The following is an 18920-nucleotide window of genomic DNA, read 5'->3' as shown; positions in this document are numbered from 1 at the left end:
CTGCTCTGCTCCTCTGGTCATTCCTATCACATCCTCCCATCACAGCTCCCATCTGAGACCTGGCTGCCTGAGAGGCTGCAGCCCCTTCATCTTGCAGCATCTGTAGCGCCAGCCAGGAGGCAGATGGGATGGGGGCAAACAAACCCCAAATTGCACTCATGCAGTCTGTTGGCAGCCCTTGTCTGAGCCAGGACTGTCTGTGGCACAGCCAAGGGATGCAGCTGAAGGAGACAAGACAGAAGCACCATGCAGCTCTCTGCATTCTCACCATCACCAGGCACAAGCAACAGGTCACACACCCCTCACTCCAGCATGTTTTGGATCCTCTTGTCTAACCACATCCAACCCTGTCCTCAGCACCCACCTGCCAATCCAGGGAGCGCAGCAGCCCCTTCCCTCCCCAACCTTGGCACAGCTCCACAGGGTGGGCAAAGGGGACAGGGGCTCCAGCCTCTTTTATCCACACTCTCCCCATAGCTGCCAATTCCCATGGCAGCAGGGAAAGCTTTCCACTGTGCGATGCCGTATCCCACATCCATCATTCTTTGCCCCCAGCTCCCACTCCTCTCCCCAGCCCCAGTCACCTGCAGCCCTCCATTATCTGACGAAGTCCAGCCCCCTGCACCCCAATACCACCAGACTGCTACACCCCAGCTAGGCCCTAGTAACCTCCACATCACTGCACCCCAGTGCCTCCAGATCCAGATATCCCCTACCCTAATGCTCCCAGATACCCTAATTTCTTAGCATCGTCCACCCCAACACCCCATATCCCAATGTCCACAGATATTCCCACCCTAACATCCCCATGCCTTTGCACCCCAGTGCCCTCCCAAGCATCCCAGCACAAATACCCTCAGACCTAACTTTCCCAGCTCTCTACACCCCAATGCCACCAGACACCCTCCGACACCCTAATGCCACCCAAATGCCCCAAAACACACAAATCTCCCAAACCTCCCCCAAGCACCCTACAATGCCTGGGATAGGAGGTGAGGAACACCTCTACCACAACATCCCCATCTCATTGCAACCCCATCCCCATCCCTGTCCCACCTCCCCTGGCCAGGTCGATGATGCCCAGGGCATGGAGTAGCTTGAGCGTGGAGCAGAGCAGCAGGATGACGCCCACCGTTTGCAGCCCCTGCAGGTCCCAGGGTGCTCCAGCAACTGACATCTCCCAAACACACAGCCCCAGCAGGCAGCTGGTCTGTCAGTGACAGACCCAGCAAGGGAGGAGAGGGGAGGGCAGGGGAGGAGAAACCTGCCTTGGCCCTCCCTCTTCCCACCCCAGCACCCTCTGGGGTCCCTCAGGCTGCAGAGGAGGAGGGAGCCCATGCAGCTGCCCAAGGGACTTAGGGGTCAGCTCTCACCCCAGGGCGCCTCTGCACCTACCTAGCCTGACACAGGCACCCCACAGCACTGGAAACAATGGAGGGGTGCAGAGCTGGCAGCATTGGGTGCGTAGAGGAGGCTCACCTGCTCCCAGCTCCCACCCCAACAGCAGCATGTGGTAGCACCATCCCTGGAGTCGAGCTGTGCGCAGGGACTCTCGAGCAGGGACCCTCAGCCCAAACCACCAAACCTGTCCCCACCTTACGTGCACCCACGGCACAGCACAAGGAACTCCCTGCCTTGGAGCTCAGTCTTGTCTGCTGATCACATCCACAGACACCTGCCACCCTCACCTCTTCCCTTTTCACCTCCTGGGGGAACATCTGCACCTCTCCACACCAGGAAGTCAGTCACAGCCATGTGCAAGACGTGCACGTGGAGAAGCCACAGCTGGGACCTGCCAGCCCTGGGTACCTTGCTTTCTGTTGGAGGGGAATGTACCCCACTACACTCCAGGGTGCTGGAGTGCTCCAGGGAGGGCAGCATGGTGGGGCAGCCAGCCAGAGTGGGGGCTCCCTGCAGCCCACCCAAAGCCCTGCCTTGTGGGCAGCAGGGCAGAGACCCCAGCCTGGCAGCAGTGGTTAGTAGAAAGTTTCTTTGAGCCAGTTTTCTATGCATCTCTTGCCTAAAATCTGCTTCCAATGTGGCCACCCTCTGCTCCAGCTGCACAGCAAGACCCTGGGCAGGCGCCTGTGGGGAATGAGACATTTCCCTGCCTTCCTGTGAGGGAATGCTGGAGCCAAGCGTGGACAGCACATGAGACCTCCTACTGCCTGAGCTCTGGTGACCACAATCCCGCAGAGCCCTGGCCAAGGCACCTCTAGTCTCACCTGTGCCCAGTCCTGGGGTCCAATTCCTTGCAAGAGAGAGGTGAAGGAGACCTCATTGAGCTCTCACAGCACCCTGTAGCCCAACGCAGCCTGTGCTAGAGAGCCCCAGGCCGGCTGCAAGCCAGCGTCTCCCAGTGGACCCCCAGGCTTCATCCTCCACCAGCAGAGCAGGGCTGCAAAGAAGTGCTGTCCCAACAGGCTCCCTTGCTCTCTGGCTTTATTGATTTTTCTCCAGCCTGAGATTTTCTCACCTCCCTGGGGCTGAGTGATCTCCTTGCCCCTCCATCCTCTAGCTCAGAGCCCATCTCTGGGGCAGGATTCAGCAGAGTGGGTCCCTGCTCTGTGTCCAGCTGGGTCCTCATGTTCCCCTCTCCAGGCACATCAACAATAGAAAGAGTAAGCCAGGCCAAAGGGAAGTGGGAGGGAAGCAATATGAAAAGTGATTAACACAAGGCCGCAGGGAGAATAGATTCAACAAGCTAATTACATCTAGCTGGGCTGAGCAGGACATGACACCATGCCATGGCAGAATCGGTGCAGTGAGTGCTGCGGTCCTCGGGGAGCTCAGCGTTGGGAGAAATGCCCTGTCCTGGCTGCAGCTGTGGGTGTCACAGCCAAGGCAACCCAGTGCCAAGTCCCCTTCTCCCACAGCTTCACTGTATCCAGGCAGAGCAAGACAGTGCAGCCCATCCTGTGTCCACAGCAATGACTAGGGCTGATGTCCCTGGGTGTGGAACATGTGGAAGATGATCCACAGAGGAGAGCATAGGGGCCCCAGGAGACCTTCTTCTCCAAGACCCCAGTGCTGGCAGGATGCAGCCCAGCGATGGTATGTCTCAGAGTATAAGGTTATGCCACAATCCAAACTCAGAGCCTGGCCATAGCTACTGTACATCTCTGGCCCTTGCCCTCCCACTTTGCAAGCCCTCACCATGAGTGGGCAGCTCTCTACTGATTCAGCCGCCAGACCCTGCCCAGCCCTCCAGCCAACTGAAAAACCTGTCAGCCTTTGGAAAAGGAAAGGCAAGGGTTAAACCCACTGCACATGGAGAAATCTCTGTTGCATCCCAACCCAGAAAACCCCAAACTTCAACCTGGAGCACCTACAGCTGTCTCAAGATGGATTTCCATGCTCCAGGATCTACCCCACCTCCAGCCAGTTTGCATTGACCTCTCAGCTCTGCCAAACCTGCCAGGCTGGATGGTGCCCTGAGCCCAAGTACCCCTGGCACTGTGCCCCAAAGGGCTGGTCCCTCCTGCAGCCAAGACACCACACTTCTGCCAAAGTCATTCTTGGAAAGCAGGAGGAAAGCAGGGCTTGGCACAGGGCTTTGCTCTCATTAGCACCACGGGGATGCTCGTTTTATCCCCTCTCCAGAAGGACCATCACCATCACCCTGAGCCAGGCACCAGGAGGTGGCCATGCTTCCCACACTGCATTCTCAGCTCTGGGGCAACAGCCCCACTGGAGAGGGCAGGGGCCAGAGTATCTCAGGTTGGGGGCTCTCCAAGACACCCCCAATCCTGCCTGCCCCCTGTACAGACCCTGACCCAGCCAAGGCAGGGACAGCCCTGCCAGCCCCAGGCAGGCACCAATTATCCTGCCAACAGCAATCTGCAGCTTCATCTAATATTCATCTAAGGCTGAACTACACGGGTGGCTCTACTGCCTTTTACCTCCCACCCACCTCTTCTCCCAGCCAGGACCAATTGCTCCATGCTGAATTATTGATGCTGCACTTCAGGAGCCAAAATCAATAGTGTTTCTCTTTGCCTGCCCCCTCCTGAGCGCTTGGCTAAAGTGAGCTCTTGGCAGGGGGCTGGGAGCCCCCTGGGCAGCTCAGCAGCACGTGTGCAGCTACACCAGGAGATGTTCAGGGCTGGGGACAGGTGTGGTCACACAGAGTAACAGTGGCATGACATGGTCCATCAGCGATTAACCAGCTGGTAAACAACACTGGCTCTGGCATCGATTGTCCCTGGAGCTCCTGGAGCACAATGCACCCATGGTAGATGCTCCACTGCTGCTGCTAGACAGCAGGTCTGGTTGTATGGGATCTGAGGGGGAACACTGCTAAAGGGACAGGGTGAGAGTATGCAGACATCCAGTGCTTCCATTCAAGCCCTTGCTCCGAGGCCAGCTAGCTCACCCATGTCATCCCTCTCCCCTTCATGGTCCCCCCAGAGGCAGATGAGGTCTCGCTGAAAGACGCTCCCACCAAACCCTTCCCCAGGGCTAGGGCATTTTTCTGGTCTCTGGGGATGCCCCATCCCCAGCCCACCACCATGGAGGTACAACACCTCCTGGCACAACCTATCCCTGGGACACTACCTGCATGGCCTTGGCAGGGAGACTGCCATAGGCAGGGAACAGGCAGGGGACCAGCAGTGATGGGGCAGGGAGAGCACAGAGTAGCAGCCGGGGCAGGGGGAACACAGCAGAGAGTGTCGATGGCTCTGGAGTAGGTGCTATGGCCCTGTGTCCATTAGCAGACCTGAGCCATTAGTGTAGAGTTTCAGGCTCTTTGTGGTTCCTGGGCTGTCACTGCCAGCCCAGGCATGGCTGGTAAACAACCGCTGGAGGGGACTCGGCATTTCCCAGCACCAGACACTGCCTGGGACCTTCCCCAGATAGCAAAGTCTCCTACCTGCTGCCTCCTGAGCTGAGGAGGGGTGAGCCACAAACAGCATCTCACCTCCATCCCAACACACAGCTGCATGCCTGCAGGACTCCATGTACAATGCCCAGGGCTCAGTTCAACCTCAGACAATTTCTGCCCCTTAAGCAACATGTTTTCCTCTCCTCTGAGAACCTTTTGGTGATGGGAGCAATTAGTGCTAATCCAGGTCACCTGGGTCCCACTCACACCACCACAGCTAAGGCAAATTTCCACTGAGGTCAGAGGGATCCCACAGCTCCTCAGCATGGGGATGCAGCGGTAGAGCAGGGCAGGCTGTGCCTCCCTATGCTGCACAGTGACACCGTGTCCTCCTGAGGATGAGAGCGGAGTGGCAGCATGGCCTGTCCTGTGTGGGAGACAGGCATGCCACTGTCCATCCCAGTCCCCTCTGGAGCAGTACCAGCTGACAGGGACAAGGCAGGACACAGGACACCCCACCTTCAGCCTCCTGTTCTGGCCCAGGTCAGAGCAAAGTCACTTGCAGGGGGACAAGGAATGTGCCCCAGGGGACAGAGGAGCATGGGCCAGGCAAGGAGCAGCCACACAGGCCAGAGGGTGGCCCCTACCTTATTCTGCACCCCTCAGCAGGGTGGCTGTAGGGGCTAGGGGGCTCTCTGCCTCCTCCCTCTCCACCACGGCTGGGAACCAGTGTGCTTCAGATCAGCCAAAATTGATGCCAATGACTTTGGTCCACAGCTTCAGGCAGCTGCGCGGGGAAGCAAAAGCACAGGGAAGAGGGGAAAACATGGTCTGGGGCAGGCACTCCCCCCAAATTACCAGCAGAACCAGGGAGGTTGGGGGTCCAATCTGGGTACAGTCAGAGTGGTCCTCCTGGGGCTCACAGGCAAGATGCCTGGCAGTTAGCTCAGCCCCTGCCTCAGTTTCCCTCTTGGCATGATCCACCTAGGAGCACTGCCGCTGGAGCACAGGGACAAAGCAAGCAGTTAAGCAGCAGTGAAAACTGCCACCCCCCATGCTTTCCTGTCCTGCAAGCAGGTTTGCAGGGCCAGAAGGGTGCTCTGGGAAGAGCAGGAGTGCAGCAGGGACCCATCCTGCACAGTCCTGACTGCTGGTGCTGAGTCTGACAGCTCACATTTGTGCTATTCAGGATGAGGCGACCACAGACCCTGCGGACACCTTGCTCCTATAGAGGTGCTGGAAAACACCCCCATGCCCACTTGCACATTCACGGTCCATGGCACCCCAGCACACACCAAAGTCGCCACTGTGCAGCAGACACCCTGCCAGCCCTGTCCCCTCCCCATAGCCCCAGCCACTGCAACCTTGCATGGAGCAGGCAGGACATCCCACACCTCACACCAGAATCTCCCTGCTTGCCCCTATGAGCAGCAGATGAACACCATATCCCAGGACACTCCCGTGGATGCAGCACCCTCAGATAATCTTTGAGGGCAGCTCTGGACACCCACCGGCTGCCCCCCATGCTCCCAGAGGAGCCAGCACCACCCACACCCGTTACCTTCCAAGGACACGGGCTCGAAGAGGCCAAATTGCTCCAGCACCTTGACGAAGAGGACCAAGACCACCAGCACTGCGATCATCTCAAGGCCTTCGAGGTTCATGGTGGGGGTGCTTCATGGCCCTACACCGTCCCACCCCCTCCCCACCTCTCTAATGGAACTCCCTCACCCTAGCACCACGGCTGCTGGACCACGCATCCCTAGAGACCCCTGCCACTCTCAGCTGTCACCCCCCTACTCAGAAGTACCCGCCATCAGCTGTGGGTGAGCAAGGGGTCAGCACGGGGCTGTGGCGGGTGGCGTGAGGAGCCACAGCCGAGAGCCCAGGGAGAGCAGGGCCGTGCCTGTGAGTGAGAGCAGAGAGAGGCCAAGCGGGGGAGGTGTGGGGGGTGACAGTGATGGGGGGGCCGGGGCGGAAGGAGGCATGCCCTCCCATTCCAATGACACCACCTCCATCGATTTGCTTAATGCAGTTGCTAAGGAAACAGGCCACAGATATTAAAAGGCACTCAGTTCCCAGGGGCGGACATGGGGAGGGACAGGATGCTGGGCACTGGGTAAACATCCAGGATGGCAATGACTCAGACTTGTCCTCTCTACCCCACACAACTGCCGGCCCCATGGGCACCACCATGGCTGAGCAACCCAAGGTCTCCGCAACTGTGTCCTGGGGTGGGTCTGGGGCAACAGGTCCAGCTGCCCCATTTTCAAGCAGGCAGATGGGTCCAGCCATCTCACTGGGAGAGTCAAGGGGAGACGGGGAGCAGGGCTGGGGGAACAGGCATGGAAAGGGGGCTGTGATGTAGGATGCCTGAGACGCTGCCAGACCCACAGGCAGCACAGCAATGGGCAGGAGAGGAGGGGACACAGGGGCTGGGGACCCAGCAGGACCAAGGGACCCAGCCAAGGTCGAGCAGTAACTGGAGGCAGAGGGCAAACCCAGGCGCCTATGTGCTTGGAGCGCACACACACACAGCTATATTTAGCTCCTACACTTTTTTTTAATAGCATCCCAGCCCTTGCCTGACTGCTCAATCACAAGCCACAGGGACCACCAGGGGGCCAGGTGCCTGCCAGTCCCTGCCCCATCACCAGGGCTCAGCACCTCTTGGGGTGCACAGCTTCCCTCGAGGATGCTGCTGGCACTGCCCGTCCCCAGGTGGGTGAGTCCCACATGAGGCATGATGCAAAACCACTCCTAACTCCAGCACCAGTGTGGCAGGCAGGGAGCAGGGCTGCCCCCATGCCACTGCTGCTCCCCATCCCACTTTGTGCCCCCAGAAGCAAGGCCAGCTGCCCCAGGAGCAGGTGGGGTGGCCATGCCCAGGCTAAGGGGCAGATCCCCTGCCCAGCTCTAGGGTTCTCCTACACCCACAAAGGGCCCTGCAAGATGGGATGGAGGCAGAAAAGCCCCTCTTCCTCTCCATTGTCATTGTGCCGGGAGAAAATGTTGCACCAGGGGAAGAAATGTCACCCAGGAACACCCACCAGGGGGAAGGGGATGGCTGAGGCGCTGGCTGATGCTGGCAAGAGCTCCCAGAAGGGCTGCCCCAAACCAACACCCCCAGGCCCTGAACCCCCACCCAGGCCCCCATTCCCAGCCCAGGAGGTTGCAGATTTGTCCCCTGGCAGGGGATGGAGAGGGCTGGTGGCTCAGTCCCAGGTCATGGGATGGCCAGGCCATCTAGCGGCTCTGTGCCACCCGGCTTGGCATCTCCTGCCTGCCTGGGGTGTGTTCCCAAAGCTCTGATGCCAGCGGAAGATGCCAGCGATGCATCAGAAGCAGCCTGGTAAGAGAGATGAAAGTCCTCCCTGGGGAAACATCCCTCAGGCTGGAAGTTTTCAGACCTGGCATTTCCTTTTCTTGGAAAGAAGCACGTTTCCAGGCACTAAGCCTGGATGTCACTTGGCTGGTTCCTGGCTTCGCCTCTGCCCTGACCTAGTCTGTTTGGGGACAGGGCGGCACAGACTTATTACACTCCCGGAGGAAGTTTCTCCCTGACATCAACTGCATTTTTAAAGCCATTTTTCTTGCCGAGCCTTGGTTGCAATCTATCCTCTCTCTGAGCCTCCAACTGCTCCCAGGGCTGACGCCTGTCCCACACAGCAGAGGGATAATTATGCAACCTAATTATGGGACTTGTCCCAACAAATACAGTTTTGGGGCAGCTCCTCTGCAAAGCAAACCTACTCAGCCCATGTGAGCAGACTGTCCTCAGCCCCCCATGCACCTCCACTGGCATTGTGGGATGCTGGGGATGAAGGGCAGTGGCAGGTCAGCCATGGAGTGACAGCGTCCCTGCCTGCCCTTGTGTCTGTCCCGTGCCAGCCAGCCGAGCAGCAATAAATCACCCGCCAGCCACCATGTCAGGGTTATTCATTTCCACACTGAAGCCGTTAATAAAAGCTCTCCGCTGTTCACTGCCAGCATGACAGAGGATCCCACCAGGACCAGCACAGGTACCTGCTGCCAGTCCCACATCCAAGTGCCACACACTGTGTCAGAGCCCAGCACTCCCAAACTCACCAGGGTTGCTTGCCCAGAGCACAGCCTCTCCCACCGAGGGCAGCTCCAGATGGGCTGGGTGTGCCAGGGGACCACCCCCTCAGCTCATCCCGTTCCCTAGGGATGCTCCTCCACCTGGAGCTGCCCCCAGGATGGAGGAGACATGTGGGACCACATGTGGGGCTTTGCCCATGAAGTTAGATGTGCGGTCGCCTGCAAGGGGTCCTCAAACAGCCCTCCAAAGTATATGCACCCCACCAGAAGTAGGGCAGGGCTTTGCCTCCCACCCCACCAAGGGCTGTGGCTCCCAGGGGTGACTCCTTGACCCTCCAGCCAGTCAGCATTTGGCCATGCCATAGGAAGAGCCATGAGGGTCTGGCTGAGCCACGACAGAGAGGTCACACAGATGGAGGGAGAAACGCATGCCCCAGACAGTAGAGGCCCTGCACATCCCCAGACATGTAGCACTGGTGCCACCCCTTCTTCCTTGCTCCTTGACTTGTGGGTCTCACATTGCAAAGCCCCTGGCACACACATTCCACTGCAGTGGGGCCTGGAAAGACCCTTTACCAGGGAAACAGGGACCCAGGCACATCCCAGAGCTCCTCAACACACCAGCTGAGAAGCAAAGATATAGGTCATGCCCAAAGGGACTGGTAGCCCCAAAATGCAGATTGAGACACCAGCATTGGCACCAGGCACCCCTCATGGGAGGCACCAGGGAGCCTGTCTGCATCTCCATCCCACAGCGGGGGGCAGTGGTACCCAGACACCAGCAGCACGGCAGAGCCGGCTGCCCCTGAGCAGCCCTGGGCACTGCCATGGCTCAGCTGTGGCTGCCACCAGCCTCTCTCACACACTGCAGAGCAAGACCAGGGCCAGGAGGAACAAATAAAATGACAGAGGAGGACACCGAAGTGCTCCAGAGAGGCAGAGGGGCATCCCTAATACCCTTCTTCCACAACAAATGCCTGGCTTGCCTTGTCACCTGGCATGTGGAAGGGGATAGGATGAATCAGCATCACCTTGTCCCCCCATGTCCCCAACCCCATACCTTCAATGCCGCTGATGATTTTGAAGCAGCGGGTGGTGAACCAATAGGAGATGAGGAGGAGGATGGCTATCAGGGAGGCATAGAGCAGGCTGTCGTTGTGCAGGGATGTCCTCTCCATGGCTCCATCCCCTGTGCCTGCTTGTGCCCCCTACCCAGCCCTGCTGTGCAATCTGGGACAGCCCTGTCCCAGCAGCCCTTCTGCCGGAGGAGCTGGCCACCCCAGGCAGGGAGGCGGGGGGCTGCATGGGCAGGCAGGCAGGTAATTGGGAGCAGCATGTGAGAGCCAGGCTCCCAAACCAATTACCTTAATTGTGCTCAGGCAGCACATGGCAAACAGTTAAAAATAACCCTCCCGGCCCGGGGGAAAGTGCCACCATCAGCCAGGAGAAGGGAGCATGGGTCAGAGAACAGATGGGGCTCATTACACATGTGGCTGTGTCTCTATGCCACAGGGCCAGCAAGGCATTGCTGTAGCCCAACAGCTGCTCTGAGTTCACTGATGACCACAGAACCCTCAGGGCTGAGCCCCTTGCTGCCAGCCCGCAGGAGGAGCTGCGAGTCCTGGAAATGGGGCTCCCCAGGGAATTATGCCACAGCCTGGGACTGGTGAATGCCAGGATCTCCACTGAGATGCCTGTGCCCATCTTTGCTCCAGAAACGGGGACCTGAAGAAAGGTGTATCTGCATCGCAGCTGGCCCAGAGACCTGGGTCTGGCCGAAGGGTGCTGGCATCCCATCCCCTGCACCCCAGCAGCACCTTCCCAGCAATGCCTGGGATTAGCATCTGCTTTTCTCAGCTCGGAGTCAGAGCCAACCAGCCTTGTTCCTGCTCCGTGATGCCAGGTGCACTTGGGCAGTGTCACTGTGCATTTGGGCACACTCACTCCCAGACCCCAAACCCCACGGGATTAGCTGTTGCCCATGCCTGAGATACCTCCAGTCTCTGGACCATGCTCAGCCCCACCAGCTGCCCCACAGGACACGTGACTGGGGAAGATGCTGGACCCAAGTGTTCCACCCCCGCAGCTCTTTGCATACAAGACATCCCATCCCCACCCCTGCAGCTACAGCCAGGGGACATGGCCACCCAAGTGTGGGGTGAGGAGCACAATGTTGCCTCAGCCATGCCACTTTCAGGGCACAGAACCCAGGTGTCCGGGTCCATCCCCAACTTCCTTCTCTCTCCCTCAAGACCAGCTGCTCCAAGCATCTACAGGGGACACAGAACAGAGTAGCAGAGTGGCCCCAGCATGTGCCCATGGCTCAGTGCTGGGGAGGGAGGCAGGCCCTGTAATGCTGCCCCAGGCACAGCTGTGCCAGGATGGGCAGCCCAGGCTGGCATTGAGTCTATGCTGCCTGTCCTCCTTCGGGCTGTGACAATGACAGCTGTGAAGCATCCCCTGCCCTGGCTCTTGCTGCTGGTAGCACATCCCTACCATGTGGCTAAAATTAAACACCCTGCCAGCCACCCACCATGTATAAATAGAAGCACCCAGGAGCAGGGTTTCTTGCCCAAAAAGCAGCTCCATGTGCACAGCACACCGTGGGCACAAACAGGGCAACACCCAGAACCATCAGGCAGCCAGTTACTGTCCCCATCCTCCCAGCACTGCCAGTAGCTGGGCACAGCAGACTGTCTTGCTGCAGGACAGGAGCAGACAGCGAGGGAGTGGGGCAGTCACCCATTGCCAAGCAACCTGTCTTTTCGGAAGGGGACCACACACCTTGACCAGGCTCTTCCCTGCTTGGGAGCCATCCCTGTGGCTACCCCTAGGGTACTCCTAGCCCAGTGCCGCAGGGTGCTAGGACACTACCCCCACAGAATGTGCCAGGGGACAAAGTGGGCCACAAGACGGGCAATGGCCCCTGGACACAGCTGGGCAGCAGCTGTGGTCCCTTGGGTGCCAAGAGACCAGCCTGATGGATAGGAGCCTCTCTTTTTTTTTTTGGTTCTTGAGGCCATCATCCATTAGGGAGAGTTAAATTTAGGTTACAGCTGATCCCTTATTACCTCTCTGCTAATCAGAGCGCGAGCAGATTATTAATAAGCACATTAAAATATTGGTGAAATGCTATTTTGGGGAGGTGAAGTCACAGTTTTAATCTGGTTAATTGATTGAATCATTTCTCTTTTTCCCCATCAGCGACCCGTCCTTGGCCGGCTCCCCAGGGCACCCAGCTGGGAGGGCACCCCACCCAGGACCTGCCTGGCTGGGTACCCAGTGCACTCCGTGGTGAGCTCTTGTGGGACCTCCTTCACCCATGCAGGGAGGGCAGAGGGGCTCATTGGCCCCCAAAAGGGGACAATGGGGGAGAACAGCAGCTGGAGGGGGGACAGCATTCCAGTGACCCATGTACCACATGGACCAGTGCAGGGCCTTGGGAGGAGGGGATGCTGCAGAGAGGACAAGCCTGTGCAAGCTCCACATCCAGCTCTCAATCCTGAGCTCCGATCCTTAGTGGGGAACAGAGCTGCACAGCTCTGGGTTTCACCCCACTTTGGATTTGCCCAGAGCTTGGGAGGACACCAAGAAGAGAGTGAGCAGTGGTAGCCAGTGCCCCACTGTCAGCCTAGCCCTCTGCTCCCATCCATGCCCCAAGCACACCCAGTAGGGCTGCAGGGACAGCAGGGGCCTGAGCCCTTGAGGCCACTCAGCACCACACACAACCAGCCTGGAGGCCCAGTGCTGGCAGACACCCGCTACAGACCCAGCCCCAGAGTGCCCAGCTGCAAAGCCCAGGACACCAGGACAAGGACCTGCAGGACATCCTTGCAGGTGATGAGGAAGGGAGCAACCCAAGGTCCCCTTCCCACTCTACTTCATTACCTGCAGCTCTGTCCCACACACCTGGGGCTGGACTCAGCTAACTCATCCTCTGGCCCCTCCACGCTGGGCTGGTTGGCTGGTGCCCAATGGAGCCAACTAGAAGCAACAGAACCGGCACTGCCTGCAGGCACACCCACCCTCTGGAGCTCGTCACACCGCTCAGCCAGGCCCATGCTTACCCTGGTACCTCTTCCCCTATTGCCATGTTGTGGGCTGGTGTGGAGCCCTGAAGGACCCACGGAGCTGCAAAGTGATGGGAAATGCCTGTGGGGAGGCTTTTCTGGGGCCAAGAAACTCTCCATTACAGGGCTCAGGTTTCCATGGGCAGGGAGGTGACACGGCAGCCTGGTATGGTTCACAGGGTAGATACAGCTCCCATGTCCCAGTCCCCAGTGCTACACCAAGAGGTGTCCAGGGTGCCCCCACCATCCACTGGACCCAGGCATGGGCACAGGCTGGGGAAACCTAGGGGACAGGGGAGATGATAGAGCCTGGGAGGGTTTTTCTAGGCAGGCTGGGTCCTGGCGAAGGTGGTGCAAATCCCAGCCCTGCTCCGAGGCGTGACACTGCCACGTTGGCCCTGCTGCTCCTGGCGTGACATGTCCCTCCCCAGCACCATTGTGGCCCAGAGCAGCAGCCTGGAGGTCCCTGGCGGGGCCAGGCCATAGGGAGGGCAACCTGCCCCCAGCAGAGGGGCATGGGTACAGGGACAGGAACTGGTCACCCATGGTCCCAGCACACACAGGTACTTGATGACCATCCCAAGATGTGCCCATTGGGCTCAGGAGGTGGCTCTAGGATCACACCCAGGAGAGCAGGTCCTGGCCAGCTGGCTGGGCTATGCAAGTGCTGGCAGGGGGATGCACATCCTGCCATGGCTGTAACAGCAAAACAGGGGGCACACAGTACACAGCTCTGTCCTCAGGACCAGGCAGCATCTCAGGATGCAAGCACGGGTGGATAAAGGCACCAGGGTGTGTCCCTGTCCCAGCCCATGGGCACACCCAGGGTTTCCCTGGCTGGCTGGATCAACTGAGGGCACAGCCCTGGTCCTGGAAGCAGCAGATGCCTGGTATGGCAGGAGAGGGTCGGACCAGCTGTAGTTTATTTCCACAGCAGTTTTCTCACTGCACCAGTCCCCTACCCAAATAAAACATTTCTGTCACCCCAGGTCCACAGGGGACCTTCAGAGTCTCTTATTGCCTCCCATGAGCATCTTCAGCTTTGCCCCCCCCAGAGCCTAGTGCAACCCCTCCACTTGGGGCTGAATAGCTCAGCACCACTCAGCACCTAAACAGCATTTTCCCCTCTCCCCAAATAACCCCACAAAACCAACCAGACAAAAACCCCTTCCCATGGAACAGAGCCCCTATGCCTCCCAGGGAGGCACCTACCTTGGGAGAGGGTCCCGGTGACAAACTGGTAGAAGAAGCGAATCACCCGGCCCAGCTGTCTCTTGCAGCGCTGCTGGCAGTGGCTCATGGCTCCAGCTCACAGCGCTGGGGAGGGACCCAGACGCCCCCCTCCCAGCCGGCAAACAGTCCCTCAGCTCCTCCGAGCAGCAGGCGATGCCCGGGGGAGGACAGAGCCTTCCTTGCCCAGAGCGAACCTGCGGACATCGGCTGCAGGTCCAGCCCGGCGGGGAGGGCGCAGATAGCGCCCGGCAGCGCGGCAGCCGCCAGGCCCCGCTCCCAGGCGGCAGGCTGCCGGCCGGCAAGTTTTGGGCTGGGATGCTCCTGTGCAGGCTGGCTGCAATCCAAAGGGGCCGCGAAGCTGGCGTCGATGCCCCTCCCAGGGCTTAGGCACACAAAAGCTGACCACAAGCTCGGTGAGGGAGCGGGGTGCCTGGGTAACGCCCCCGCCGTGCCAGCCCGCCGGCCCCCTCCGTGCAGCAAAGTTGCAGGGAGTAGCGGCAGGAGGACGCTCGGGGCCGGGGAGCCCAGCGGTGCCAGCCAGCTCTCCGGGAGAGACGGGTGGACGCCTTCCTGGCTGGCAGAGCCCCGGGTCGCCCCGGCTCCTGGTCCGCCCCTTGCCAGCAGCTCGACCCGGCACTTCACGCCCCGGCTGGCCAGGAACCAGAGGCAGGTTGGTATGGCAACTCGCAGACTCCACAGGTCCCGCTGACCAATGAGGCACTGCTGCATCCCAGGGCCGCCTCTCTCCAAGAGCAGGGAAGGGTGTTCCTTCCGGAGGGGAGTCGGCACGGAGAGCATTGTACTGTCCTGGGCATCAGCGCTCCGCTCCCACTACCAAGTGCTCTGAGCCTCCCGCATCCCTGGGCATCAATCATTTGCTCCAGCCAGCTGTGAGTGTCCTGCATCCCTGTGGCAACAGCACTCCAGCAGTGCAAACGTCCTGCATCCCCAAGCATCAGCCCTCCAGCGCTGCGAGCATCCTGCATCCCTGGCACCAACCACCCGCTCCCGCTGGCTCCACGTATGGGAAGAGAAGAGAAGAGAATCAGTGCAAGGATGGGAGAAAGAGAAGTCAGACTCCCAGACTGTCAGGGCTGAGAGCTGCTCACTCCAAAGCTCAGCCTGGCAGTGAGTCGCTAGCTTGCACAGTATGTCAGAGCCAGAAGAGAGTCTGGCACGTGGCAGCAGTGGGATTTCCCTGCTCTCAGAGCCAGCCCAAGATGCTCTGTGCAGACTGGTGACCGCATCCCTTCTCAAAGTCCCATTTTTCCAACTGCAGTTCCCTCTCCACATCACATCCACAGCTTGCACCAGCAGGATCTCTTGGCTCTGCATCCATCCAGGCTCTATTATCTCATAAGCCTCATCTCTTATTAATGGTGGAGGAAGCGAAGAAAAAGAGACCTGATGGAAAATACAACTTTGGGTCCCTCAGGGTTGGGAAAGGGGGTACAGGTGTGATCTAGCCAGGAACAGTCAGACTACCCAGTCCCTATCGATGCCTCAACAAGGGATGGGGCATGAGCCCCTCCGGGCCTTGGTATGGGGTAACCTCACCTCTGGCTCCTTAAAAGAAGGGCCATCCCCTCCAACCCAAGCCACCCCTGTCTATTATGCTGGCTATGCCCCTGTAAAGGGGGGCAGTCCCCCAAACAGAGAGGCCCCAGACCATGGCAGACAGTGCCCTGGAGCAGTGGGGAACAGGCACCAGGGGATGCTGCACCAGTCAGTGCAGGGCTAAGCAAGTTTTGGGGAGACACTACAGCAAGGTGTGACACACAACAGAGAAGAGGTTTGCAACCCTACAATAACACACCCACAAAGCCCTGGGCCAGGAAAGGGCTGCAAGGGACATCAGCCCTGCAGGAGGAAGGGGACAACTGAACCAGATTGGTCATCTCAGTGGACACAGGAGCACAGCTGCAGTCTATGAATGCAACACCCCAAGTGAACCTATTCCCTGCAGACCACCTGCCCACAGAATAAAGCTCAGAAATTTTGGCTGTCAGTGGTGCCCAGTCCCCTCCTGCCACCTTCTGGGGGCAGGTCAGGGGTTTAGGACTCTCAGTCCTTATCTACAGTATCCAGGAGCCCCACTCTTGGCTCAAACCCACAACACAAACACACTGGGACAGTTTCTTGAAACGACCCTTGAGCTGTGTGACACAAGGCCAAATCCCGCAAAAGCAGCACTCCCCCCACGCTGAGAGAGATACCACTGCATCACCGCGGGACCAGCCAGCACAACTCAGCCCAATGCAGCCACAGCACCCCAAAAGCCCGTGGGATACAGGAGAGGTGGCAGACCAGCCACAGGAGGGTGCCAGAGCCCGCAGGACGTGACAGCAAGCAAAGTTTGCAGATCCATCCCAAACCCACCATCCAGCTCCTTGGGAGCCAGATCCCACCTGGGCAGGAAGGTTGCTCCATCCCAGCATGTCCCGGGAAGGTTGGACATGCAAGCACTGCCCTGTGCACCCTGATAGTGATGGCTGTGTGGGACAGGGGAGCTCACATATCCCCCATCAGCATGCAGAGACCAGCCCATGCCAGCCTGCAGGGACACAGTGGAAAAGAAGAGCCCAGCACTCATGTCACCCGCCTCACCTCCAGGCTTGGCTGCCCACCAGCATCCCCAGGTGCTACAACCAGTCCAGAACTGGACAGTGATTTTTAAAGCAGCATGACCCCTCCAGGTTGGTCCTCAGGTCTCCAGAGAGGCCGTCATGCACTGACACCAAGACAGAAACTCATGGGGACCAGATGGGCTGAGCCAGGGGACTGTCCTCATCCCCGTGCATCCTGCACCTGGCAAGTCTCAGCAGGTATTTTGCAAGGACAGTGCATTGCTGAGAGATGTGAGTCAGTTTGCTCCCATCCCAGGGCTCCCTCCAAGCATGCGCTCCTCAGGCTGGCACCAGGGACCGCATGTCTTGCCCTTGCACAAGGGCAGCAAAGCCACTTGGTCACTGATGTACCTCTCCCCCAGAAAGACAAAGCAGAAATCACAAACAACAAATCAGGGCTGTTGAGCCCACTCTTACACACTTTCTTTCTGGCAATCTATCACCTGGGTCACAGCCACCACAGATGCCATTGCAGGGAGCACCCTGCCAGACTCCTCCCTCACCCGTGCTTCTCCCAAAGTTGTTGCCCCAATGAGGCCAGTGGTCTCCAAGCCCCTGCCCCAGATACAGGCAAACTCCAGTCCCCACAGTGTCTCACAAGGGCAAAGGGATATTTTGAGCCAGCCTGTGTCCCCAGAAAACCTGCTGGGCTACTGAAAGGAGACACGGCATTGCTAGAGCCGCGGCAATGGGAAGGGGAAAGACAGCTGCCCGCCTGCAAGTTTTGGGGCTGTGCTGGGTCACCTCCAGCTTGGATGCACAGCAGCCTAGGGCAGCCCACGTAGCGCCCGTGCGGTGCCTCGGCCCGACCCGCGGGCTGTGCCTGCCACGGTGCTGTTGCTGCTGTCTGACGCTAAGAGGAGCCCCCGCACAGCGCAGCAGCAGCGGCGGGGCCACGGGGAGGTGAGCCGGGGACATGGTTCATTCAGACGGCTGTGGCGGCGGATGGCACACGGGGCACAGGAGGAGACACGTGCAGTTGTGTCGGAGCACGCATGGCCACCTGGACAAGGCCGTGCACACGTGTGCAAGGATACATGGGAACCGTGAAGGCCAATCCATGCACAGACACAGTGCCAGCACACTCTGCTGCAAGTCCCTTGCAGGCTGGATGGGACAGTGACAGCACCACTGCAGAGTGGGACATGACACAGCTATCCACATCAGAGCCATTGCTTCCTTCCCTGCCCAAGTCCTCTCCTCCTGAGATAGCTTCTTGGCAGGCGCATCCTTCCTAAGGCACTGACATCTGGGCTGGTACCTGCTTCAGGAGCGCTGGGGGCAGACAAGGGAATTCATGCTGGTTCCTGGCCATAAAATATTCATTAGCACAGCCACAAAAAGAAGGGGGAAAATAAAAGATAAACAGAAGGCAGGGAGCAGACACAATGCTTTCAGGCAGCTCAGCGTGGCAAAGACAAGTCCATGGAGTGGCTGGGTCAGGGTCAGGACTTAAGACATGGGTCCCTTGTTGCTCATGCAAAACCTGTCCTGCTGTCACTGGTGTTGTGGGCATGTGAACACCCCTGGAAAATGCAACCAGGAGACAGTAATACTTGCAGACAACCACACGGTTGCGTGCACAACCAGCATGGGCAGGGACACCCTGGGACATGGGCATCCCCAGGGGGCACCGTGCTGGTGCTCAGGGGCCATTCCTGCCTATGCCAGCCCTGGATGGTGCTCAGGTCTCCAAGCGTTTCAGCCCAGTCCACATGCCCCAGGGACAGGACAAGAACAGGGTTCCAGGCCAGGGCCACCCTGACCAGGGCATCAGGGGGCTCTCTGGGGTCATCCTGGGGCTGGCAGAGGGCAGACCCCTGTGACAGCATCTGCCAAAACACCTCCCTCAAGGAGGAAAGGCAATCAGGGTGAGAAGGATGCAGAGTACCCTGTAGCCCTGTGCCTCCTGGCTGGAGGGAGGGCTCAGCAAGACTCACCCCAGAGCCAGAGCATGCTGAGGGATGAGGAGGGGAACATCCCAGCAGCAGAGACTGTGGAAGGCATGAGTTCCTGGTCCCAAACACATGGTATGAGAGCAGGTGGCTCCATGGGAGCCAAACACTGCTGCCATTGCAGAGGAAGGCTCGATGCAACCAGCCC

The 18920-nt window shown here is 59.0% G+C and overlaps 1 protein-coding gene across 5 annotated transcripts in view; it reads right to left on the bottom strand.

The window, feature by feature from the left end:
* Positions 1-18920, bottom strand: part of KCNIP2 (potassium voltage-gated channel interacting protein 2) — a gene marked incomplete at its 5' end in the record, with an annotated part of 44068 nt that overhangs the window by 9289 nt on the left and 15859 nt on the right. Inside the window, one exon of one of the 5 annotated variants that reach the window (XM_082053831.1) lies at positions 6387-6489. The exons of the other annotated variants lie outside the window; for them this stretch is intronic. Coding sequence (XP_081909957.1) covers positions 6387-6489 — 103 coding nt within the window. Of the gene's footprint in view, positions 1-6386; positions 6490-18920 lie in introns of those variants that run through there. 5 annotated transcript variants of the gene reach the window in all.

The sequence above is a fragment of the Streptopelia decaocto genome (assembly GCF_964273445.1).
Source record: "Streptopelia decaocto genome assembly, chromosome: 5".
Taxonomy (NCBI): domain Eukaryota; kingdom Metazoa; phylum Chordata; class Aves; order Columbiformes; family Columbidae; genus Streptopelia; species Streptopelia decaocto.
This window is presented reverse-complemented; position numbering and strand designations above follow the sequence as displayed.